Here is a 27920-nt window from a genome sequence, read left to right as displayed (position 1 = left end):
TAAAATAACTGCATGTTCTGTTTAAAAACATGTAATCTTCGTGATCAATCTTTATCAATTATTCTGAACAACCAATTCAAAGATAATGATGTCTAAAAAAAGCCTCCTCTTTAATCTACATGCAAATGTGCTCACAGTTCTACAGGGACTCGCTAGGTGAATTGCCCTGATGAATGCCCTAGACAGTTTCTATGCCTTTTTTGATGGGCAGAAACATGTTGTCAGAAGATCGGATGTATTGGTCGTAGTACCTACAAACATCCCCCTTTTAAAAATATTTTATCCATACCTATGGTACATACCAGTAAAGGGAAATTCCATGGGTTTATCCTAAGGTATTTTTAAATGTGGTTGCCTGCTCTATCCAGCAATCGTACTTTATCTAAGAACTCACTCACACATTGGAGGATGAGTCCGCCCTGGTAGTACCATCTTACCAGGGTGGGGTGAGGAAGCTCATGATGAAGCATGGCACATCATGTGGGTGAGGTTTCCTAGTCCTAATAAACAAGATTGTACTGTCCAGTCTAGGGTACTGAACACAGAATAATTGTCTTGTTCCGGAGTTTCATTGTGTTCCGTACACATTGGGGTTGGATGAAGGAATGAGTGCGGCATTAGGCATCACAACAGGAATCCATGACCTATCGAGCACCTACATTTAATTTTGACTTCTTTTAGCCAGACACCATAATTTTAGCCTATGGTTGCTATGTAAAAGAACACATTATATTTTGTTCAGGGCCTCATTGGTCTCACCACGAATTACCGTATCATATGCGTAATCAAGGACAGTAGCTCTGTAGGTAGTTATAGTGACTGGGTTTCAGGCTGGCTACAGAGGATACATTGCTGCTAATTCTGCAGTATGATTCTATATTGCCATCCAGAGTTTCTAGTGACTTAATAAACCGCAGGGCCTACGGTAGTAGTTTGCAAATGTAACTAGAGTTCCACCGTAGCAATAAATGACCACATTTTATGATTACTCATTATTAATCATCTCTCCCACGTATTTCACAGAGATGCAGGCGGGTAAACGGGGCAGTGATAGTAGTCAGAGCACAAAAATTAATAAGAGCAGAATTTTTGAAGTTATGATAAGACCTTAACCTTAGCTCCCAAATCCCGCTGCTCTCAGTGAACCTTAAATCAAACCCCTAGCAGAGAATTTATATCGTATTTCTGCATTTTTACAAGGAAGTGGACATAAGGCTGATTGTGCACTGAAAGGGTGGGGGGACTGAAGTGGGTGTGAGGCAGACACTTCAGGACACGGATATTTACGAGTACTGATACCGGCAACGTTTAAGTGCAGGTGCATTGCCATCTCCCATCAGTCTCTCAGAATGATATGCCCACTGCACCAACTTTTAATCCGACATCCATGAGTCCATCTGGGTAACCCAGCAAACAAAAAGCTGCACACCCTGGAGCAAGAGTTTTGTCCTATACATTGGGGTGGGTGGCCGGACAGGTGAAGGAATAACTAGAGCAAAGTCAGAGGCTGACGTATGTTTATGGTCACTGCGATTCACGTACTGGTATACTGCTGTTGCTATGGTTTCGCAGTAGTGTAACATTCGGGTGCATTCATGCCCTGGTCTCTAGGAACCGGTCACAGACTGCAGCCTGTTTTGAGTTTCAGTAGTGTCATCACACACACATACCTGATTTCATTTGGTGCTCTCCTTGTGCAGTGATTTCTCCTCGGGTGGCTGCACTGCAGTTTCTTGTCCTGCTCTGCCTCAAAGAGAGTGACTGTGTTTTCGCGCTGTTTCTTTTTTAAACGCAGCACTGACGTACGGTTTCACTCTGTCATGGGATACAGGCAGTGATGTGACGTGGCAGAAAAGTGTGCGCTTGGCAAAGAGGCATGCGCAGTAGGGGAAGGAAGCACCTTACAGGAAACATTGTTGCCACCTCCCTGAGGCAGTCTGTAATTCTATTGTATCCTCCCCGGGGACCACCACCTCCCCAGGACAAGAAACTAAAGTCAAACTAGATGGGGGGGTATAGGGTCCAGGGACCGCCATCTCCCTGGGGCAATGAACTAATATATATGTAGGGGGCCCATGCACCTCCCACCCCACCTCCCCGGAACCGTGAATATAATGTGTGGGGGAGCCCCTCCTGCACCCCAGGGACCACCACCTTCCAGGCGCTACAAATAAAATGCTTATGGGGGACCGTGAGGGCCACCCAAGCCCCGGGTCCACCACCTCCCTGGGGCTACAAATAAGATGCTTATGGGGGATCACGCGGAACCCCCGAGCACCGGGGACCACCACCTCTCAGGGGCTATAAATAAATTGATTAAGGGGGTGGCGCACGGGCAAAGCCCCCCACCCCCCTAAGCGCCGGGGACCACCACCTCCCTGGGGCGGTCTGTGCAATAGCAGGTGCTCACCCCCTGGAACTTAGCTGTTTGCTTTTGCTTGGTAGGAGCTTTGACAGCTCCTGCCCTAGACTTCCGTTATTGTAACGAGACTGCTGGATTTTAGGTGACAGACTACAGAGTATGGGGTACTGAGTCTGATCCCACACCATGTGACAGCTGTCCGCCTAACCCTTCCAGCTAGCTCGCAGCACCTCACCAATTCTGAAGATAAGAGTGATTTGTGACAGCCTATCGCATGACACTCAGACTCCTCAGGGAAGTCATGGTGGAACAGATCTTACCCCTTTCTCTCAATTTTACAAGTCTCATACATGCAAAGACAAACATAGTATGATCTTGGTTCAATAGACATTTTATTGAAGCAACTTCGTTTTACGTAAAAAGGCATGAATTGTGATTATGTGGATAATGAAACACAACGTTATCACAGCAGTGACCAGGAATGTGAAACACAAGAAGAGTCCCACTATATTGTAACAATAGTGTCCCTAACATCCCTACCTTCACTACTAAGTTCCTACACGAGACCAAATGGCAGTGTTAGCCCTAATCCTCCCTTCTGGTCCCAGAAAGGAAGCCCATCCCCCATACTTGCGTTCAGAGGTGAAGAAAAGTTCTGTTTATCTGCTGGGAGTCCTCCCACATAGATGAAGAGGAACCAAAAGGTTTATAAAGAAACTGCGAAGAAGTGCAGCATGAGATGGCAAGCTGGCTGGAATGACCCCTGTACTCTGGCGTGGGCAGTATGATGTTTTATAATAACAAATCTGTTAGGTGAAGAACTGCCCTGACTTGAAAACACATATTTTTCTGTTCTATTCTAGACAATGTACTCTTTGGACCGGCAGTACCCTGTAAATATTGTGTACAGCCTTGGGTTGAGCACTGGATGAAAATGTTGTGCAATTAGATGAATAACAAAGTCTGCATGGAAGGGCAACTGATAAAAGAATGAAAAAAGTCTCCCCTAAAATGAAGTTTTGCTAAAACAATAAAAGATGGTATTTCTGCCACAGTGAAAAGCAACTTTTCGATATTTAACAAAATGTATGTTGTTTCTTTTTTAGCCATTATTTGTTGTTGTTGCATCATATTAAATGCGGCAAACAAGGCCCTGGAGCTGACCTGTTGCCAGGACATGTGACCACTTTTCAGAACTTGTAACGTTCAATATAACTGCATAATAGACCTAGGTTGACTCTTTCCATGTTGTAAAAATGACATATTGTTTTGTATGATGTCAATTGCAGATTAAACAATATTGTTTGGGAAGTAAATGCGGTTGGACAAAGTGTTCATCCCATTATCTACAACGGCTAGAGCTTTCTGTACGTTTTCCTGATCTATTTGCCTTAACCGGGTGGTTGCTTCTTTCTGTGAAAGCTTCCATATTTTGTTATATATTGCATATAAGAAGGGCTTTGTGCGTGGTTTTCTTGGACCTATCAAGAAATCTTGTAAGTTTGTGTTTTCTGACAGGAGATTAAGGTGTTCTTTAACAGCTGTTAATGTGGAAGATTTCAGCCATTGTTGAGATAATTTACCCACGCTATACATGGTGACAATATCGGAGTGTTGTGGTGGTATGTAACGAGGGTCAGGTCGGCTCGCTCTAAAACCCCCTGTGGAGTTTACAAAACCCTATGACAACCATTTGTGTTCACGGGCCACAATAAACCACCTGTTGGGACCTGAAAGTGTTGAATTAAATGTTCCACTTCTGACCCACCCCTCTAGCTGTTCTTGAGTGACATTTAGACTATTTTGCCATTTGTTAAATTTAGCTGGTGACAGAATACTGGGCGCATTCACTTCCTTAATTTTTGCTAAGCTTAAACAGCTTGTTTGTAATTTGCAATGGAATAAGACTTGCTCTAAATTCAATAGCCAACTGCGAAACAAAGGAATCAGAATAGATTAATTTGGCATCTGTTAACAGGACGTTCTGAAATTTCATAGAAGACATTTAAAAATAATAAGACTCTACATTTGTGACATCATGCCGAGAAAAATATGCAAACTTTTTTACATACGTTTTAGAGCTCCCCATTGGTGGAGGTGGACAGTATTCCCATTGTGTGTAATTGCAGACATTTCTTGTCCATTGTGATACTAACAGAACATTTCCTCAAAATTTGCGGTTGTTTGGTAAACATCTTCACTTTTAAATACTGTATACTATTTAAGCTCAGAAAGCATAGAATCCACTGTTTTCAAATCCCAGTCACCAGAAACCACCCCAGGTGTTGTTATATCATTCACAGAAACTTTGAATACATATGGAATTTGAATCATTTCCTTCGGTCTGAATATATCAAATGATACTTTATTCCACACAATCCCATCAGTATACCTGAAATGTTTACTAGCTAGAGACAAGTCTCTTCTGACCTTCATGTGATGACAGGTGAGGCTTCAAAACCACATCCACCAGTTTAACAGCAGATTGTGTAGGAAGATCATGACCATGTGTCAGCAGAACGAAAACAATTGCAAAACCAATCCAAAGAAGGAAGGCAAGCACATTTGATAAGACCCATAGATAACTCCATGGATGAATCAGATAGTTATTTTTAAGCCAAGTGAATAGCTTATGTGCTCTTGATATAAGCGCAGTTGAAGATGCTGACACGTTTGTAAAAGAATCATCAAGAACTGGCAGATGTATCTCTTGGTGGTTTGTAGAGAACAATTCCATCCGTTTGTGTTGAAATTGTGTAATATTGCTCAGAATTTTGGACATTTCTTGTCTTGGATGTAGACACAGGTACTAATGAAAGCTCGGGGAAGTCTCATCAATGTAGGTTAAATTTTGGAGAGGCACATCCTGACCAGCAGTGAAAGGAGTTAAGGAACAATTGCACGGCTCCACACGCGACTCAGTCTGATGTCACCGTGACAATAAGAGGTCCTCGCCGGCGTGCTGACGTCCCTTCCCTTTTTTCCATGCCTTCGACGCTAACAGTTTTCTCCTAGCTCTTGCTACTGTTGCGAAGGTGTTCCCTTTTGTCTCTGGTTACAATGTCTCCTCCTAGGAAGTCTGGGTTTAAGCCTTGTCAGGACTGCGGGGGTCGCATGTCGGTTACGGACCCGCACAATGATTGCCTTTGGTGCTTAAGTTCAGAGCATGATGTCGAGGAGTGTGTGTCCTGCCAAAGCATGAATCCGAAGGTGCTGAAGGAGAGGGAAGCCAAACTCTTTTTGGCTAAGGCGAAGAATGGACATAGAAGTCATTGTAGGTCATCTTCTCACACTTCTTTGAAAAAACATAAGAAGTGGCATCAACACGATTCTCAGCGTCGTTCGGCTTGAAGCCAGTCAAGGTCCAGGTCTTCATCTAGACCACCCCATGCGACGTGGGAGGTTAGTCCTACGGTGACTCCACAGCCTCAAAGTACTCAGGCTTCTCTGGCGCCATCGGTCTTAGAGATAGTTGCGCCTCAAGAGAGCCCTCGCTTTTCACCTGGGGTGCAGGATTCAGATGCTCAGCCAGTGCAAGTGCTGCATGAAGATCAGCGGTATCCTGCCTTCCTGGCTCATGGAGCGGATTGGCAGCCTTTTTAGATCCCATGTCTAACATGTTTCATGCTATGGCTCCTCCTGGTGCACCAGCTGGTCCCATGGGTCCTTTGGCATTTACATTGGGCTCCCCGGCCCCTTATAAGACAGCGCCGCTCATGCCCTTTTATCCGGCTGAGGGTGCCGGTTCGGCATCGATGATCTCGCCTCAAAGGCCTACGGCGCCGATGACATCACCTTATAGACCTGCGGCGCTGATGACATCGCCTTATCTGTCAGCACCGAAGACGGAGCCTCAGGTGTCCACGGCGCCAATGGGACCGGCTCCGACGCCGGATGGATCCGGATTGAATCGTAGTGTCTCCTTCTTCTCCTGGTCCGCGTCTTTCAGTCTTGAAGCCGGTGTCATCGATGTCGGCAAACTCTGTCGACGCCGAGGTTGGAGGCCAGGTTGAGGTCGCGCAGAAAAGCACTGAGGCTCTTAGAGGAACAGGAGTACCAAAGACAGTTACTGGAAGAAGGAGAGATTGCGGAGCCCTAGGGGGAATATCAAGGCCTAGACTCAGCCAGTGGGCTAGACACTTACCCGGAGTAGGACCTTTCTTCTCCAGGGGAGTTCAGAGGAAGCGGCCTCTTTCCGTTCCAAGGTCAGGAAGGCGGCGAATTTCTTGGATCTTCCATTGCCGGCTGCCAAGGTTAAAACGAATATTTTAACCCAGGTCCTGCATCCTTCTTCAGCTTCAGCTGAACCATTGCTCCCATTTAATGATGCTCTTACAGAGCCTGTTTTAGAGGTATGGAGGAAGCCTGTGTCATCCCCAGCTGTGAAAAGATCTGTGGCAAGACGGTATAGGGTGGCTCTTGGAGATCCGGGATTTTTGTTAAAGCATCCCACCCTGGAGAGTCTGGTAGTTCAGGCCTCATGTTCTGCACCAGGCTTCTTCCCTGTGATTCCTTCGGACAGGGAGTCCAAGAGAATGGAGCAGTCGGCCAAGAAGATCTTTTCTTCCTGTATTAATGCCCTGAAAGCAGCAAACGCTACCTGTGTGTTAGTTAGATATGTGCACGCCCTGATGGACACGGCTAAAGCCATGGTTCCAGACGTGCCGCAGGAGATGCAAGGACAGTTCGGTGAGCTCCTGTCAGATGCTCAAGCTGCGTGAAGCAGATTATCCAGTCTGGTCTGGATACTGCACACTCGGTGGCCAGGGCGATGGGTACCTCTATCGCTACCGGGAGGCATGCGTGGTTGAGGTCCTCTGGCTTTTCTTCAGATGTCCAGGCCACTTTATTGGACCTGCCTTTCAATGGACTGCCTTAGAGCACTTTAAGGACAGTAGGGCCACAGCAAAGTCTTTGGGTCTGCAGGCTTCCACTACTACCCCTTTCAGGTCCTATTGGAGGTTTAGGGGGTTTGGGCGTGAAGCCGTTTACCGTGGGAGACCCCAGTTCATAGTCCAACTGCCTGCCAGCCTCCCATATAGATCCTTTAGAGGGCGGGGGAGTGTTCGGACAAGAGGGGCCAACCAGCAGCACCCTGCATCATCCTCTCCCTCTGGGGGACAACAACAAGGGAAGCAGCCCTAGTTTTCTGCCCATTTTGAGCCACACTTCTCCTGTAGGGGGAAGGTTACGTATTTTGAGTTAACCACATCAGACTCCTGGGTTCTAAATATTGTGAGAATAGGATATGCTCTTCCTTTTCAGGAGTTCCCCCCTCCCCCATCCATCCCTCCCGTCCCTTGTTTTGTTCAGAAGATCATCTCCTGTTGTTGCAGCAGGAGGTTCAGATCTTGTTATTGAAAGGTGCAATGGAGTTGGTTCCAGAGCAGGTAAGGAGTCAGGGTTGTTATTCAAGATATTTCCTGATCCCCAAGAAGGATGGTTGATTGAGACCTATCCTGGATCTGAGGATTTTGAATCGGTTCCTCAAACAGGAGAAATTCAAGATGCTGACTCTGGCACAGATGCTTCTGGCGTTGAACAAAGAGGATTGGATTGTGTCTGTCGACTTGCAGGATGTTTACTTTCATATCCCTATTCTCAAGTCGCACAGGAAGTATCTCCAGTTTGTGGTGGGGTTGCAACACTACCAGTTTGTGGTCCTTCCGTTTGGTCTTACTTCAGCACCTCGAGTCTTGACGAAGGTGATGGCGGTGGTTGCAGCAAGTTTCCGAAGGAAGGGAATATCCGTATTCCCATACCTGGACGATTGATTGATCAAAGCCAAGTCTCCAGAGCTCGTGCTGCATCACTTGCAGATGACAACTCAGTTGTTGTTCAGTCTGGGCTTTTCGGTAAACGTGCCCATGTCTCACCCGGAGCCCTCTCAGCACCTCCTGTTCATAGGGGCAGTACCGGATACAACATTGAATTGTGCCTTTCCTCTGCCTTAGCGGATTCAGGACATTCAGGCGTTGATTCCAATGTTTCAAAATGGAGCAGTTGTTCCAGTCCTCAAGGTCCTACTCCTGCTCGGTCTGTTCGCTTCTTGCATTTTGGTGGTTACTCAAATACGTTGGCACATGAGGGCTCTCCAAAGGTGCCTCCGCAGGCAGTGATTTCAGCACAAAGGGGATCTCGAGGAGTCGATATCTATCTCCAGAGACGCTGCAGCAGATCTACGATGGTGGGCTGTGGAAGGCAACCTTTTCAAAGGAAGGCCGTTTTCACTGCCGCCTCCGGTGGCCATGGTCTTAACGGATGCTTCCTCTCTAGGGCAGGGAGATCATCTGGGGGACCTGGAGATCAAAGGTCTTTGGTGTCCAGTGGAACAGACTTTTCATATAAGTCTGTTAGAATTGTGGGTTTGGCTCTCAAGGCCTTCCTTCCGTCCCTTCGCGGTCAGTTGGTTCAAGTCTTGACGGACAACACTACCGCGATGTGGTATATAAACAAGCAGGGAGGAGTGGGGTCGTACCTTCTCTGCAGAGAGGCTCTGCAGCTCTGGTCCTGGGCACAGGACCATCGGATTTGCATAGTAGCAAACCATCTAGCCAGGGTTCTGAACGTACGTGCGGACAGTCTCAGTCGGCATTTCTCGGCCGATCACGAGTGGCGTCTCCATCCGTGTCTGGTCCGTCTCATCTTTCGGATGTGAGGTTCTCCACAGATAGACCTTTTTGCCACTCAGGAGAACGCGCACTGCCCGTCGTTCTGCAGCCTCCAGTATCCGGTGCAAGGAGCTTTGGGGGATGCGTTTCAGATGTCTTGGTGCTACCAGTTGCTTTACACGTTTCCCCCATACCCTTGATTCCTCGGGTTCTGAGGAAGATTCACCAAGATCGGGCTCAAGTCATTTTAATAGCTCCGGATTGGCCGAGAAGGGTGTGGTACACGGACCTTCTCCAACTCTCCCTGTGCCCTCTGCTCCGTCTCCCTCGCAGGGCAGATCTCCTCTGACAGTCGCAGGGGCAGGTTCTACACCCCCACCTCTAGAGCCTGCACCTACATGCCTGGAGATTGAATGGGGCAATCTGAGTTCTTTCTCTCTCCCACCAGATGTAGTAGATGTTATTTTATCGGCCAGGCGTCACCCCACTAAGACTGTTTATACAAGCAGGTGGGCAAAATTCGTGGCTTAGTGTGGAGAGAAACAAATTGATCCCTTGAGAGCCCATTTCTCTGATGTTTTGTTGTTTGCTTTAACTTTAGCACAGAAGGGTGTGCAGTTGCGACTGTCAAAGGCTATTTGTCTGCACTGTCAGCCTTTCTTTGTCTTCCGGATCAACCTGCCATGTTCAAATCACCTATTGTTGTTAGGTTCTTGAAAGGTTTAACAAATACATTTCCTTCCACTCTGTTACTTATGCCTCAGTGGGACTTAAATCTGATTTTGACATTTTTAATTTAAGGTTATTGGTCCTTAAGTCAGTTTTCCTGATAGCTATTACGTCTGATAGGCGTGTGAGTGAACTTCAGGCCCTGAGTGTTAAATCTCCCTTTACTACATTCTTTGCTGACAAAGTGGTGCTGAAAACCAGGGCGGCTTTTCTCCCTAAAGTTGTCACTACTTTCCATATGGGGCAATCTATTGCCCTGCCATCTTTTTACCCTCCTCCTTCAAAAGAGGAAGAGAGACTCCATCGTTTGGACCCCAAAAGGGCTCTCAGGTTTTATATTGAGAGAACAAAGGACTTTCGATTGGAGGTCCAACTCTTCGTTGGATATATAGGAAAGAGGAAAGGCAGAGCGGTCCATAAAATAACTTTATCCTGGTGGGTCATTCTTTGCATCAAGATCGGTTACTCGTTGACAAAGAAGGTTCCTCCTGAGGGTATTAGAGCCCATTCTTCCAGGGCTAAATCTGCCACTTCGGCCCTGGCTAGAGGTGTTCCTGGTGGTGGATATTTGCAAGCAGCAGCTTGGGCTTCCCTCCACACTTTCGCAAAGCATTATTGCTTGGATGCGGAAGTTAGGAGGGACGGCCATTTTGCACGTTCTGTGTTGCAGAATTTCTTTTTTTGACCGGTCAGGCACCCTCCTCCGAGTGTGTACTGCTTTTGGACTCTATTCATAAGGTGAGGAATCTACCTCGTATCCATCAGAAGAACAAGTAACTTTCCTTTGGCAACGCTTTTTCTGGTGGATACACTAGCTACCTGTGGATTCCTCACAGTCCCACCCGCCTCCCCGTTGCCTGTCTGGTCATACCAAGACTTCTGTATTACAAGTGTATATATGTTTTGATAATTTATATATAAATGGTTGTTGGACTTGTGTTACATCAATATGGTTTTATGTATGTATTCATTTGAGCTATCTTGAGGTCGGTTTTCACCTGTTCACCTTAAAGGCACATAAAAAATGGGTGAAACTGACATCAGCACACCGGCGAGGACCTCTTATTGTCACGGTGATGTCAGACGGAGTCGCGTGCGGAGCCGCTCAATTGTGATGTCCTCGTCGATATGGAGAGCTAGGAAGATTTTCTGTCGAATGCTGGCGCATTGGGAGAATTCATAAGGTGAGAAATCCACAGGTAGCTAGTGTATCCACCAGAAAAAGCGTTACCGAAGGTAAGTAACTTGTTCATCTGGGACATACATAGGTATACAAACAGAAACTTATGGTGTGTGCCCTCACAAGAACCTTCTGGGCAGATTAAGAAGTGCTCTCTGGACTCAATATAGGTGGTTAACAAACTACGACCTGAACCTGGTACTCTAGCTGTTAAGGATTGCTGTACGTCTTGGTTCTTACGCTCCATAACAGTGTTTCCCTCGGGATGATATGAAGACAAGAAATACAGTTAGACCCCCATTGTCACCATGGTGTCCCTGAATGCCCTAAAGGCAAAGGCAGGACCCTAGCCAGAATGGAAAGCAGCAACTGCATATGTCCAGATAAAGACATGCCAATCTTTAATAACAGTTTGAGCGTCAGCTGATCGTTGTGGGCATACCCATAGAAATCTGGCGCAAGAATCAACAGCAACTAAGATGTATTTGTATGCACCATCAGGTTTTAGCGGACCACACTGGTCCAGGTACACACATTGTAGTGGTTTGTTGGAAATTAGGAGGGGTGTCTGGGGTGAACGTTTACCAGTGGACTCTCTTATTTGTTGACAGATGTCACAACAATGGACATTCTGTTTGTATAGGCCTGGCCAACAGGCTTTCTGCAATAACGTGATTGTGTCTGCCACACCTGCATCAGCAGAAACAACCCCTCTATGCGCTGCCTTTATTAGTTCTAATCTTTGGTCTTGGTTGGTAATCACACAATCACCTACCCCTGGTGGTGTTACGAATGCAACATTTTGGACACTTAAAGTTTAGGGATATTTGGTGAGATACAATTTAAGCATGGGCTTGCTCTCAGTTAAAGCTTTCACAGCAGCCAGTGTTTCATTATCCAGCCTCGTCTTGGAATGAGTAATCACAGCAACAGAAGCTGTGGCCATTGCTGACTTGGCTGCCTTATCAGGCAATGTTTTTCCTCCAATGTGTACTTCTACACATTATTGGCCTATTGTATGTACTACATGGGTATTGGGTAGCATCCCTTTTAGATCTGATACCTTCCCCCAGAGGAGTCTGTTTTTGGTGGTGTTGCCTTTTGAATCTCTGAACCCCTTCTGGCGCCAGTACTGCAGATATTCATTAAAGGACTGGACACAATAATATGAATCACACACAGTCAGTGTTAGGAGGTCAGGATCCATGTTTGCCAATGCCAATAATAGAGCCTTAAGCTCTGCCAATTATGATGTGCATTCCCCTAGGGTCTGAGTGTGTGTTTTGGGGTGGAACTTGCCATCCATCAGGAATTCACCCACTGCCGTGCAAGCAGCAGAGTATTGTTATTTTGCACCAACTGCTGGTTGTGCTGAACCGTCAGTGTAAATAATCATTTGATATTGATCAAGAGGCAAAATATTTGTAGCTGTTAGATATTCAAGTTCATCTTGTAGTAGCTATTGTGTCTGAAGTTTTGGTTCAAAAACATAGTCCACATCAGTGGCAGTTGGAGAGGTGGCTCATTGTATCCAACATGGGTATAATGCTTTTGCATTTGGAACGCTGGCTTTTGTCACAGCCTTTAAGGTAAGGCCGGTATTGGGGTCACAACAACAATTTGTTTTCCCTGGGCTAGAGGTATCTTTTATGACAGCCATTTGGACAGCAGTCAGATTTTCTCAGTGGGTGCAATATGTTGTTCAGTTGAATACAAATGTGATTTGTACGCTATAGGGATGTGAATGCTACATAGGTGAACCCAATGGCTCCAACAATTACTCTGATGACCAAGTTTGGTTTGTTATCACATGTGTTTAAGTGTTTTGCTTCAAGCATGTCCTGTTGTAATGCCCTACGAATGCGTGTTTCAGCTGTCCAATATTTACTTGAAAAATCTGGATGTATCAGGTCATAAAGTGGTTTTATGCATTGTGCATAATCTGGAATGTATGTTCTGCCAAAATTGAAAAATTACAAAAATTATTGTAGCTTTTTGATGGTATTTGGTGGTTGTAATTGTGCACGCTTTTCTAGACAGTGGGACGCCTTCATCTGATAACCTGAATCCCAAAAAAAGAACCCTGAGAGAGGCAATTTTTGTTCTTTTAAAATATATTTGTAGCCTATTTCACTGAAACCCACCACAGTGCGGTCCCACCCGTCTTAGGTTTGTAACTGGGTCGTCATCTATTAGGTAGATGTAGTCCATATAGGACAAATCCTCAGGGTCAATGTTGTGTAGTATGGATGTTACCCTTGCTGAGAACAATCCAGGACTGTTCCTATACCCTTGTGGGAGTCTGCAAAATGTCCTTTGCAAGCCTTATGCGCTGAAGGCTGTCAGATCCCTGCTTCCAGGCTCTATATTTTGGCAGAAAAAAACATTGGAAATATCCAAGATTGTTTTGTATTTTTTGCGCCTGTTCTGCTTTCCTGCTCTTATCTCATAACCGAGCTTACAGAACCTCTCTGGAATGCACTTCTGAGTTTAAAGAAGACATTTATTGTTATTATTACATCACCACGAGGTTCCTGAGAGACGAAATTAGTAGACTGGAAGCACACGTTCAGAAGTAGTCGCAGCAATGAAAGCAAAATATATCAAAGTGCTTCTTAGTTGCAATGTACACAGCAAATACATGTGATTATATTATAGCATAACTTCAAAGCAAAGCATAAAAGTCAAAATTCATCACTGTAGGGCAAGGCTGTAGGGCCTATATTCAGCTTCATCTTTCTGGGGATTCAAGTTGATGACTCCGTTCAACTGCAAGAAAGAGATTTTCTACCCAAACGGGAGACAGGCAACTGACGTCTCCGTTCCTGTCTGAAGTCAAGCAGATTCAATCTAACCCTGCTGTAGTCCAGAGTCATCCTTAAAAGCAAACTCAGTGTGAAATCCGAAGAAACTTGGAGAGTGGCCAATTCTCCGAGAGCCTCACTCGTTCTCAGACTGGATTGAGAGGTAAACACAAAATCTACGTGCTCTTATCAGCTATAGTCTGGTGTGAAAAACACAGCTTTGTCTATCGTGGAAAAACACAGCTCATCTGCAATGTCTAACCCCACGTTAAAGCCAATAGGCAGCTAACCTAAATATCAAATGTAATGTCTAATGCCATGTCAAAGCCAATAGGCAGCTAAACTGAACACAACATGTAATGTGCTACTGGTGAACATTGAGCAACTAATATGCGCAATGGTGAAACACAAAGTCATTGGTCAAACACAATTAATAGCATCACATTCCACCCTATGACTAATGAATTTTTGTTTACTTACGTATTCTTTCAAATAAAAACAAAAAAACATCAACACAAAAAAAACATTATAAGCAAATCAGATTTGAATGATAAAAGCATTCACTGTAAAGCAATGGAAGTAGATTAACATATTGATCTCATAACCTTTCACATCAGATACATCTACACAGAAAAGACTGAAACTTATATACTCTGATTGGGATAATAGTGTCTCTAAAACAACAAGTTGATATAGCATGAGTTCTATTCATGTAAAGGTGCATGGTCCACCTGAAAGGTTTGCTGGAATGTAAGCGAAAGTCAGAGTTCCACACAAAAAAACAGACAGTTAACTGGTAAGGTTGCTTAGTTCCAGTGGAAGAATGTAATCAAACAAGTTGAACTTGAACTGAAGGCGCCAGTTGCGCAAAATGGATCCATGGTGCTTGTACTTTAATCAATCAGGTTCAGGTTGGGGGTTCGGTCCCTTTCCCGACCCCACACGCGCACACCAGAAGGGAGACCACACAGCACACTCATGGTCAGTGGTGAAACGTGGTAGGATCTTCAAAAGAAAAAAGTATGACTTTTCTTGCAAATAACATTTGTCATCTGAAATGTGCCCTTCTTCTTTCTCTCCTTGTTTTATAATCAGCAGGACGTTTTTTGGGGCCCTTTGTTATGATTTCTGCAGGTTCTGGAGGGTCATTTGGGGCTTCAACCCACACCTCAGCGCTGAGGTTTTTATCTGCTGCACCACAGCTTCCCTTTCCTTGCACTGTCAGAAGGGCTGGGGCAGACTCCTTCTTTACCAAACCTCCATTCACTGCACTTTTGACAAGTAGGGCAATTCTGTCTCCAATCTGTATGAATGAATCAGATTTTTTTTCTAGTTATCAGCCTAATTGTGATTTCTCCTTGGTAATCTGCAGCAATCACTCCCCCTAAAACCTGATCAATTTGCCATATTTATCCTGGTAACTTTCCTCTCCCCAGCTGCTCTGTGACTGTTTGTGGGACAGATTGCTGTTGTGCGTGCTGACAAATAGGCACAATCACAGTTTCTATCAAATCTAGGGGAATGTACATCTCTCTAATCTCTGCCCACCTGTAAGTGGCTTTTTCTCCCAGATGTCCACATTTCTGGTGCACCCACTTAGCCATCACCACTAAGTCAGAATTCTGGGTGGACACTTCAGACTCTGAATTTTTCTCTTTAAAAACTGCAAGGGAATTGAACCAGTTATGTACAAGCCATGTGCAAAACCAAACGGTTAAACCATTGGCAGTGAACCAAGAATCAGTGTAAAAATGACACATCTCAAGTAGCTCTTGCTTTAAAGTCTGACACACATTGTACAATGCTGTTCCTTCTCCTGTGCTAGAAAACAACTCTTCAGTCAATTAATCATTAGTCAAACAAACATGCTTTTTATCCTCCGGGGACATGAATTCAAATGATGCACTCAATTTCACTGGGGACTCTTATCTGTGGTACTCCCTGCACCCTCTCCTCCTCCTGAAAAGGAGCTTGTGACACCTGTTCATGTTGGGATGCAGTGACTCTAGCCCTGTCTTGCATGTACCAGATCCAGTGTATGATACTAGTCTCCTATGCCTGTCCTAAACTGTGAGATTTAGGTGAATTCATCACCCACTGCATGCTTGATATTTCAGGTTTCATACTCCAAAGTTCCAGGGGCACTCTTGTCTTCCCCTGTTCCTGATTTACTTGTAAATCAGTGTTTCCCTCTTGCACTGCGCAGAAACCCAAAGTCTGAATTATTTAATTTGCCAAATCAGAATTGCGCAGCTTCTCATGTTTTTTCCTAGTTACTTTATACCAAGGTGTTAGGATTTCACTCAGATGAGGGCTATACTGTTTCCAAAAATCAAACAAGCTCATGAAACTCGGTGTCTCTTGCTTAGTGCAAATAGTCACATTTAGCAACAGTACTTCTGCCTTGTCCAAATTAATTTTTCTATGCAAAAGCGGCACATTCCAAGCTCTGTTCTCAATGTTATCTGTTAAGGAATGCACTTCAACAGCCAAAAACTGTGGGGTGTTTTGCACACACTGAGGCTCAGACTGGCACACACCTATTTTAACCCCCTCATTACTGGAATGGGAAAAGCCAGATTCTTCTAAAAAAGCAGTTTTATAGATTTCAGCATTATCTTGCATTAATGTGTTCTGGCTAATTTGCTCACGTAAATTCTTATTTTCATGTTCTAACTGCCTACATCTCTCCTGCATTTTTCTGTAAGCAGATAAAAGTACCCAAACCCTTCTGTCAAGAACAAAAGGAACATAATTTCTTTCAAAAGGCACATTTTCTAAATATGTTTTATCATAGCACTCATCCCGACTCACATAGCCCTGATAAACAAGAAAACATGTTTCTCACAGCACCATAAGGCAGTTTAACTTCGCATGAATTTTCAAACATGGTCTGCCGTGCTTCTTTAATTCTCTAAACAACAAAAAACAATTACACTTTTAAATTGTGCACTTCGAAATCTCCAATTCTGACTCTGAAAACTGACGACTATGCCAAAATGTTCTGCTTTCCTGCTCTTATCTCATAACCAAGCTTACAGAACCTCTCTGGAATGCACTTCTGAGTTTAAAGTAGACATTTATTGTTGTTATTACATCACCACGAGGTTCCTGTGAGACGAAATTAGTAGACTGGAAGCACACGTTCAAAAGTAGTCGCAGCAATGAAAGCAAAATATCAAAGTACTTCTCAGTTGCAATGTACACAGCAAATACATGTGATTATATTATAGCATAACTTCAAAGCAAAGCATAAAAGTCCAAATTCATCACCGTAGGGCAAGGCTGTATGGCCTATATTCAGCTTCATCTTTCTGGGGCTCCAAGTTGATGACTCCGTTCAACTGCAAGAAAGAGATTTTCTACCCAAACGGGAGACAGGCAACTGACGTCTCCGTTCCTGTCTGAAGTCAAGCAGATATAATCTAACCCTGCTGTAGTCCAGAGTCATCCTTAAAAGCAAACTCAGTGTGAGAACCGAAGAAACTTGGAGAGTGGCCAATTCTCAGAGAGCCTCACTCGTTCTCAGACTGGATTGAGAGGTAAACACAAAATCTACGTGCTCTTATCCGCTATAGTCAGGTGTGAAAAACACAGCTTGGTCTATCATGTGGAAAAACACAGCTCATCTGCAGTGTCTCAACTGCAATGTCTAATCCCATGTTAAAGCCAATAGGCAGCTAACCTAAATATCAAATGTAATGTCTAATGCCATGTCAAAGCCAATAGGCAGCTAAACTGAATGTGATGTCTAATGCCATGTCAAAGCCAATAGGCAGCTAAACTGAACACAACATGTAATGTGCTACTGGTGAACATTGAGCAACTAATATGCGCAATGGTGAAACACAAAGTCATTGGTCAAACACAATTAATAGCATCACAGCGTCCTACATTGCTAATGAGTGCTATGTAAAAAAAATTTATAGCAGATGTGCGTGCGTGACTGTTTCAATGTCTGTATTCTGAGACTATTCTATATATAAATGGTCCGGCTTATCTACGTGGAACAACGGGTTGTTCATTGGTGATATGCAGGGTTGTAGCACACCCTGGTATTCGAGTTGTGTGAGTATTTCACTGGTGCTTTAGCTTCATGTTTAATGGGTTATTGTGCTTGTGGACGTGGTGTTGATCTTACCGGTATTATGTGGTAGGGTGAGACTTTGTCCCATTCTACATGGTTACGATACAGCGCCGGGGTGTGTTCCAATTCCCAGTCTTCTGCGTAAGCCTGTCTTAATTCTTCAGGAACTAGGACAGACTAAGATGGCATAATGACATTTTCCCGTAGTGGGAGTTTACGAACACATTCTGGTGACCAATCTTTTCTATCATAACGTTAGTTTTTCCCAGAATATAACTTTAATTGTGCACTCTGTCTCCGTCAACTTCTATTCAGTTTGTTAACTCTGTCTGGGGTAGACTCGCCTGTCTGATGTTTCGACTTCTAAAAAGTTGTTAGTTGCTCTCACCTCCAAGAGATCTTGAAGATTCCGGCGAACTATTGTGACCTCTGCTGCACTGTCTATCAGAGTCAGTGCCCACATCCTGTTATCCAATAAAGTTTTCATTATGTATGGCATTCCTAGATTGCAGGCACTTTTTTTTTCTTTTTAAATTGTGTTTTCTGTTGTGAAGGTTTCTCTTCCTTTTTTTTATGGAGGATTCAGATGAGCCTTGTGAATCTTTTCTTGGTACCACGTACGCATTTGGTTGTTCGGAACGCCCTCCTCTCTCACTGTGTTTATCGGGTGAGACCTGAAATGAATGAGATTGATGTGTATCAATACATGGGTATATATCATGAGTTTTTAAACTATCTCTGTTTCTCAAATTGTAGCGTTTCTCAGTGCTCTCAGAGTGTGGAGTTTCTCATCTTTGTTTTGTATCATCTTTATTTTGTTTTTGTTTATACCAGCATTTTTTTAGATCCCTCTTTCTGCTTGCTTGGTAGAATTCCCATTGGATTTACCTTGTAGTTGTAGTTTACTTGGTCTGCCCCACAGGCTATCTCGATCTATACTTCAATAGGCTTCAGTGATGACGTTTGGCAGCTCGTGCTCCTGATCCTGTACAGGAACATCCCGCAGCCGTTGGCATACTGCCAATGCTACTGCTTCCCCTTTAAGGTTACTTAATGTGACCGAGGATACTGTGGCAAAATTGAATATTAATTGCATCCCCAGATCTAAAGTCGGGGCAACCCCATATTCATCCTGAATTTGTTGTAATACTTCTGGAAGATTTGCAAGTGTTGGTGTACCGTGTGCAATAATGTAGAGTGCAGCAAGATACTGCACCCCAAGTAGCACAGTTGTCCACTGAGGGAACTATCCCAAATGGCAAGCACATTGTAAGAATTCTATGTGTATCTTGGGGTCCCGTATGGGGAAATACTGCTTCCAAGGCGCTATTTGTTTTTTGTTTTTGTTTTTTTTGTGTGCTAACCAAAGCGGAATCCCTTCACGTTTGGTGGGTACTTTACCCATAATTGAACAGCCAACCAATGATGCTTGCTGTGGCCACATGTGGTTGTGCTGGAGCAGCCCTTACTGGGATAATATTCAAAGTCCAATTTACAAATTGTATTAATCATCTATCTATCTCTACTACATTAGTGTATAGGCAGTGTACGTCTGCTTCCACCATTTTACCCATGTTAGGAAGTGGTTTATAGATAGCCAGTTCTGGCCATGTGGGTCCGTCATTAGTTAAAGGACTCAGACTGACATTTTGCGTAACATGGGGTAGGGTGCCATCAAGCCAAATTTGGTGTTCTTGATAAGATAGCGGTATTTCTAAATGCACATATGGCTCTATTGTGCGGATGGATTTACTGGAGTGTATTGATGAAATCTGTGTGCATTCCCGTCTGCTGCTGGAAAAATGACCCAAGAATAAAAAAAAATCTGTTATGTATGTGTCGTGAGCCTCAAAGAAAAATGTAACCGCTCCTCCCTCATGTGAGGCCTTAATTTAATAGATGCGTTATGAGAGGGAGTCTTGTGGTTATTGCAATTACGACCCTGTTTTGGTCTGCCAATTTATAAAGTGGAATTTAATTGTTCAGAGATGGAAACACTATGGGAGAAACCTTTTAAGAGTTCAAGCTTGAACAACCTACATCGTCAAACCGGTAGTACCTACCTAGCAGAGGATATTCCCTAATACTACAGTTGTCTCCGTATAAGGTAGTTAGGGTGATTTAGCAGGAAATGAGAAAGAGATCATTGGAAGAGCCTTAAAAATCAGTGCCTCGCCATGTTGTAGACTCCTGTTATCGTAACAGGACTGCTGGGCGGCAGCACCACTGAGTATGACGGTCTGAGTCTGATCCCACACCGTGTGACAGATGTCGGCCTAACCCTTCCGGCTAGCTAGCAGCACCGCACCAATACCAAAGGTGAGAGCGATTTGTGGCAGCCTATCGCATGAAACTCATACACCTCAGGGAAGTCGTGGTGGAACAGACTGTACCCCTTTCTCATAGTTACACAGGCCTTATATATGCAAAGACTTGCGATTATGAGGATAATGAAACGCAGCATTAACGAAGCATTGACCAGGAAAGTGAAACACAAGAAAAGTATCACCATATTGTCACAATAGTGTCCCCAACATCCTTACCTACACTGGTAAGTTCCTGCATGAAAGCAAATAGCAGTGTTAGCCCTAATCTGCCCTTCTGGTCCCAGGAAGGAAACCCAACCCCCATACCTGCGTTCAGAGGTGAAGAATAGGTCTTTTAGTCTGCTGGGAGTCCTCCCACATTGACAAAGAGGAATCAAAAGGTTTCTGCAAAAACTGCAACGATGTGCCGCATGAGATGGCAAGCTGGCTTAAAATGTCCCCTCTACCCTGGCATGGGCAGTGTGATGTTTTATAATAACATATTGGTTATTCTAAGAACTGCCCTCACGTGACAACATGTATTTTTCTGTGTAGGGTAGACAATGTACTGTTTGGACCAGCAATACCTGGTAAATATCGTGTACAGCCTTGGGTTGAGCACAGGATGAAAATGTTGTGTATGAAATGAATAACAAAGTCTGCATGCAAAGAAGGGCAACTGATAAAAGAATGAAAAACATCTCCTCTAAAATGAAACTTTGCTAAAATAAAAAAAGGAACAAAAGCGAAATGTAACTAGGTGAGAGGGCACAAGCCTCAGGCCCTGGACTAAATAATGTGCCCATGTAAATGCTAAAATAACCTCATGACAGTCCCACCAAGCAAAAGCAAACAATCAGCTTCCAGCGGGTGGAAACTGTCAAATTGCTCCCGCCAGTTGGAAGCAGAGGTTTCATCTCTTTCCCTGCCCGCATGCACACGGGTAGATGCATGTTTAGCAGCTCCCTGTGTATAATAGCAGTGCTGGTTCTGTCAGAAGACTGGGAGCCAACTGGTACCACGGGGACCTTGAGGCTCCCCTGAGGTCCTATAGCACACTGGGACCAAGACACCCAGGGAAACATGGCCAGGCCCTGGGGATTTGGACCCCCGAGGGTGATATCCGCTCAGAGAGGGGGTCTGCAATGCACTGCTTATAACCACACATATTGCATCACTCATGACATGATCAAATGACATCACTGATGACATCATCCACGGAAGCGCACACCTACTCACACCCATATACAACCTCTCATACACTCACTCATGCAACCACTCACATGCCCATCCACCGATCCATACAGGTACTCACACAGCCACTCACTTGCCCATAGAGCCATTCATACACCCACTCACTCATCCATAGAGCCACTCAGACACCCACTCACCTGCTCATACAGCTATTCACACAACCAGTCACCCATACAGCCATTCACGGAGCCACACACTCACCCGAACAGCTGCTTTCACACCCACTTACCTATACTGCCACTCGCACTCACCCATACAGTCTCTCACTCACCCATACAGGCAATCACACTCTCTCACGCACCCACACAACCACTTACACACCCATTCACACATCCATACAGGCACTCATGCATCCGCTCACTCACCCATACATCCGTTCACGCAGACCCTTACTCTACAATACAGCCACTCACACACCCATACAGCTACTTACACAGCCATTCAGACACCCACACAGCCACTCACACAGCCAGTCACTCTCCCATACAGCCACTGACACACCCTCTCACCAATAGTCACTCTTGCAGCCACTCACTCACTCACACAGCTACTCACATACCTAACTATACAGGCACTCTAACACCTACTCATACACAGTCAGACAGTTACTCACATAATATATGTTAGAAATAGCATGACTCATTAGTAGTACAGAAAGTATACTATTTTAACTTGTTGTTCCTTGGGATATATGCTTAACACTCAGACTTTTAGAAAACACTAACACTCACTGGATGATGTCATCGGTGATGTCATCAGTGATGTCACTGACTATGTCATGAGTGACGTAATATGTGAGGTCATAAGCAGTGCATTGCGGGCGTAAGTTATAGTTAGTTCAGGTAACTATAACTGCTGAATTTCACTGGTTTTGTACGAGTGAAATGTGAGCCTAACTATAACATCCCTATAACCTTTGTTTTTTTCAGATATATATAAAACTAGCCCCAGGGGCATTGGAACGCTTTACAATAAGCACAAGTAATATTACACACAGTCATGTTAATGTTTAAGCAGTGGAGTATAATGTGCCCAGAATCATGGGTTGTTGATTTGATGCCTGGACTCAAACCCAGTTTTACAGCTCCAAAGTCAGCATCCCTGGCCCCGAGGCCACATCTTCTGTACCTTCAGGAGTATGGTGGATTTAAGTTTTTCTTTTCATGACCACTGGTGTATCCCTGATGGGTTGGGGTGCGCATCTTCAGGATCTCACTGTGCAGGGGGTCTGGGATCTCAATCACCAAATCATGCACATCAAATATCTGGAGCTTCAGGCAGTATTTCTAGCCCTGAAAGCTTTCCTTCCTCACCTGTCACTCAAAGTTGTCTTAGTCCAGGTGTACAACATGACAGCTATGTATTATCTACAAAAAGGTTGGGGGGGGACACTGTCATTGTAGTTGTCAGATCTTGCTTCATCAACAAGTCCACGAATTGGAACTCCACCCACAACTCCTTCAAAAATACTTCCAAAAGTGGGTCACTCCTCAAATAGACCTTTTCACCACAGCAGAAAATGCAAAATGCCCAAGCTTCACATCCAGGTACCACACCCTCTCTCCAAGCACAATGCTCTATGGATGAACTGGTCAGGGATATTTTCTTACTCTTTTCCACTTCTCACTCACCTGCGAGAGAGAGAGAGACAGAGAGAGGGTGGGAAGAGGGATGTATATGAAAAGAATGTCAGAGCTACTCAAAATTCTAAAGACCAAACTCTTTCTTTTTACCTGTTAAAGCCCAACAGCAGCTTAGGCATTTAAAGTGTCTACTGAGTTGCGAAGTGTGCGTCTATGTTAGTTATAAGCCACCACAGTGCCATTCTCTGTGTAATGCAGAAGTAAGTGTATGTAGTGTAATATTTAGAAGGCCTCTATTTTAGCACCATAAAACCATAACAGTGGGAAAAGATAACACATTGCAACATAAGAGCAGCAATTGTGAACTGTAGTATTGCTACAGTATTTCTTCATGTGTAAGTTGATGTTCCATAAATTTCATGAGTTTGGAAGGAGCCCTGTTACTCACCCTGCCCCTGTTGTATTTATCACCCTATTCATATTGTAAGGGTGTTACTGTTTCTCCTCTGTTCTTGAGTAGCAGTCATTGCTGTTTTGAGAGAAGTCAATGTTTGTATTTTTGTTCTCCACAAATACAATATCGCCACCAATCTTTTCTAACAAACATCAGCACTGACCCCTGAAAAAACAGAAGAAAATGAAACATCTTAAAAATGTGTTGTATAGTGCTAAATAAAGTCTTTTTATACCAACCTTGTTGTGAGGATCTCTTAGACGGTAGTTGGCTCCCCTTTTTTAAGCTTCATTTTATATTTCATATTTTACAGACTTTCCTTGCATGTTATTCTTCTAGGAATATGTGGTACGAGTTACTTGTTTAGTTAGGCTTTGCACAACATGTAGTCAGTACTTTCTGTTCAAGGCTACAGACACAGTACACAATATTCCAGTTCTTGCGTTGCCTGTTAAGGAGACAGCTTCTAACATCTAGACACAGCATTGTGTCAGAGCTGTGCGTTCGACACAGTATCGCATTATGTAAATGGTGCATGGACCTGGAAGGGGCCCATGCTGGGATGAATACTGTGTTTGCATTGCAGCTCTGCTGGCGCTAATCTACCAGCATCCTGTGAGAATTGCCATATATACTGCAGGCTGATTCCTGACTCCACCTCCGGGTAAGGGCTAAGGCTAATCCCTTAGATTGGGCCAGACAGAAGGGTACACCCACTGTGCTGAAAGTATAGTCTTAGAGTTAGGTAGGTACCTCTAGAACTCCTAGAATCTCTAGAACCTCACTCACAATGGTTGGATTATTCATTGTCTTTACCATGTTTAGAACGCTGGTAACTTTGCTTTGTTTCATCTGCCTAATTATTGCAGCTCATTCTTTCTATGCAAGATTACGATTCTTTTAATAAATGTATTGAAAACTTATCTCATACCTCTCTTGTGTTTCGCCTGGGCATGTGCAAGTAATCCCACAACCAGATTAAGATATTTTTCCACAACTGCCTTGGGGAGTCAGCGTGTCATGTTTAGGTTGCCGTAACCACCTTCCATCCCGGTAGGTTCAGGTGTCCAGGTTAAGCACTGTGAGGTAGCCAGGAATGGGGCCGACAGCTCCCAATGGTGTGGATGGACTTAGTACCCATGTTCATACATTGTGTTGTCCTGGTTACCCAGTTCTATTACCTTAGAAGGAATCATATAACCACCTCAAATTACACAAAGCTACCAGGTGTAGTGTGGTAAACGTGTTGTGTATGGTCTGGAAGTTCTGGCAATAAGACAGGATAATAATGTATCCAAAGTATCAAATCATGAATGTGCTTAAAACAAATTGTGTCCTGCTCAATCGAGGCCGTTTTAGGCTGGATGTGCTTGGTGCTTGAAATGCAAATATAAAAGTGACGGTACTCTAAAACCTAGAGTATCTGTTTCCTACTGAGATGTGCCTGTATTCTCATGTTAAAAGTATTCACCAGTGCTGAGAAGGGATGGAACTCTTCCTTTCAAATTAAAGAAGTGGTAATCCGTACCAAAAAATGCCTGATTATTTAAAGCATTGTACTAGAGCTCTTTCTGCCCATCCAGCCTCGAATGCAGATCAATGTCCTCTAGCCTACTTGGTTTTTTTTTCTATGTCCTATATAGCTCTAGCCTAAGATACGAATACAGTGTCTATTGCAAGACATTGTTTTCCCTAAAAGTGGGCTTAGAGGCTGCCCATTGGTTACCATTCATTGGATTCATTGTCACGCTCTTTGGCTTGCTTCTTATTGGTCAGCTGCCATAGACATTCTCCGTCTTCATGTGTTTGTTTCTCTCCTGGAGCATGGACACATGACTTGTGTCCTTCCACTGCTCATTTTGTTAGGTGTTCCTCTTGTCTTTGTGTTTAAGCACTCTGTCAGGGTGTGTGTGTGTGGTGTTTTTTTTTTTTTTTTTAAAGCTGGCTTCCTTGTGTGCTCTTCTAAACTCCGTTTTTCTCCTGCCTTCCTTTGTCCGTATTGCTTGCCTCCCTTGCCCTCCCTTCGTTGCCTGTGTTGCTTGCCCCACATGTCCTCATTCTGTTGTCCATGTCCTTGGCTGCCCCATCTGCCTTCCCTTCTTCCGTTGTCCATCTTTTTGCTTGCTTCACCCTCCATCCATTCCTTCTTCCATTGTTCTTGTTGTTGCTTGCCCTCACCCACCTGCCTTCCATTGTCTGTGTTGTTGCTTGCCCCATCTGTCATTCCTTCTTCTGTTGTCCATGTTAGCCCCCCCAACCTGCCATAACAAAAAATAAGGTGTAATTGGACACCGCGGGCTGCGTCATAGTGTTTTTTTTTTTTTGTCCCCCACTCATTCCATTGTCGACCCACCCTCCATGTTGCCTCCCCCGCCCTTGAGTTACTACCCACCTTGTAATTAAAAGAAAGTTATTTCCCTACCCCCCTCTATCTGCTCTCCCCCCCTCCACGTGCCCTCCATTCTTCAGCCAGCTCTGGCTACTTCAGAGCCCCCCACTTTTTTTTCTTTTTTTTTTTACTTTAAGGAATGTTGCTCAGCAGCTGCACTGCCATAAAACATTGACAAAGCCAATACCTCGCATAAGTGAGACATATTGGCTTTGTCAGTGCTGGTCTTCTTAGTCATCAATGTGTGTTTAAACTATGTCTGCGGTTTACAGTTGGTCAAAGGCAATGGTACTTTATCTTTGAACCAATAGTGATTATTTTTTCTGTGATTCCCGTTAAAAGTATAAAAGGGTTTCTATACCTGTTCTAAGTAAACCTGCCTTGTAAGAGGTACATATATTGTTTTTTGTCGCTCTATTGAAATTGTATGCATCGTTGTATTTTTTTTTCATTCAATTTTATACAAGCAAGCTTATTTCTGTGTTTGTGGCATATGCTTGCAATACAAAACAGTCATTGCACCAGTTTGCCAAGGTCAGGATTACAGATTTTGCCAGTGCTTGTTGTTTATTTGGGAATCACACCACAAACTACTTAATATCAAGGATTAGTGTTTTTTTATCCAATCAAAGGTTAAATGAATTCTGTTAAGTTTTTTTTTTTTACACTGAGTAAAATAATTAAATAAAGGTCAGAAAGTTAGATTCTCGCTCTTAGCCATCTGTGGCTCTAATTGTTCATTTTCTCAGATCTATTTATTGAGTGCTTGGGTGGGGTTGGGACATTAAGAAATGTCATGGATGACTCTGCTGATCGTACGTTGTCATCTCTTCCATTGGGAATGACCGTGGTATTTCTTATTCAACACTTTTTAGGTAATTGGTGTGTAAAGGGAATATGTTCCGAATTTTTCGAAGCAACCAAGAATCTCGGAAGATTTCGCCTCCAGAAAAAGAAGCTGATGGGTTCGTTTTTCTGGGTAAGCAGCACTCTGTACATTGTTATGAAATAATATTTACTTTTCCACTCTTTTTTTGTGATATTGTAAGGGCTGACGTCTAATGTTTAATTGAATCAGCTTTTATTGTTCTAATTAGAAGAGAGAATAATTGAATAGCTTTGTTCAGCATTAAAGGCACATTAAACTTACTTAGCGACCTGTAGCTCTTCAGATTCTTTGGCACTAGTTTATTGGTTTTTGTCAGGTTTTGTCTGTATCGAGTGCACGATTTATTTGCGCGTTTGAAGGATGTAACGGTTGTAGTTGTCATTTATTGCAACATTTTTCATAAGAGTGATGCCCCGATTCTGCAGAGAGGGGGTTGAGCTCAAAAGGTAGTGCAGAACCTACCTGATGTCCAAGGCGCGAAGACCTCTTCCTCCATTAAATGAGTAGAACGTAGGGAAAACGGCAGGAAGTATCATGAGCTGGTTGAGGAGGAAGTAATTTTATGCAGTGCATGCAAATTAGTGCAACCGTCATTTACCTCGCGCTTCAACCTTCAGTCCCCAGTTTTGCAATCTTTTATGCTGAGTAACAATAGGCCATTGAAAATCCTTTAAATTAGACTTTGGAAGCCTGGTGTACGCTGTTTAACCAAGATATCACTTGTTTTTAATGTAGAACTTCCGACATGTAACATTTCACTTAGTTCTACCGCATTTGGATGCTCAGTTACAAGAGGATAAGTTAATGATTCTGGACCAATTTAAGTCTACGGGCAAGATGCTGACTCTGGCAATCGCATAATATTTCAGAATACAAAATATCATCTTCCAGTTCATCTGGAAGTCTTGAGAAGCTCCACTCATGCTCTATCTGCTGCAATGTGTAATAACTGATAATGTAGAAAAATGTAGTTGAATATGTATGCCATGGGTATGACACACTAGGCTACTACAGTTCAGAGGTAGATAAACGTATGCTTATAGAGACTCGTACCTGAGAGATTGGCAATGGTTGAGAGCTTTAAAGTATACAATTAATTATAAACATTACAGGCCCCCATTATTCTTATCTTTTTTGCGGCCGGGGGAGGGTTGATGAACAGGTTTGTGCATTTTGTTTGGAAATGTTTAAATAGTTAGCAGGTCTGCTGCTAGCTGGCCACTAATGTTAACTTAATTGTTGTTAAATATTTTGTGCTTTACATTGGCTATT

At 43.7% G+C, this 27920-nt stretch overlaps 1 protein-coding gene across 1 annotated transcript in view; it reads left to right on the top strand.

Annotated features, from left to right (window-relative positions):
- UMAD1 (UBAP1-MVB12-associated (UMA) domain containing 1) overlaps positions 1-27920 on the top strand; it is a 119890-nt gene that overhangs the window by 23456 nt on the left and 68514 nt on the right. Inside the window, exon 2 of the mRNA XM_069211723.1 lies at positions 26635-26738. Coding sequence (XP_069067824.1) covers positions 26657-26738 — 82 coding nt within the window. The 5' untranslated portion in view covers positions 26635-26656. The remainder of the gene's footprint in view (positions 1-26634; positions 26739-27920) is intronic.

This window comes from Pleurodeles waltl, chromosome 10 (assembly GCF_031143425.1).
Source record: "Pleurodeles waltl isolate 20211129_DDA chromosome 10, aPleWal1.hap1.20221129, whole genome shotgun sequence".
Classification (NCBI taxonomy): Eukaryota; Metazoa; Chordata; class Amphibia; order Caudata; family Salamandridae; genus Pleurodeles; species Pleurodeles waltl.
The sequence above is the reverse complement of the archived record's forward strand: the minus strand, read 5'-3'. Positions and strand labels throughout refer to the sequence as shown.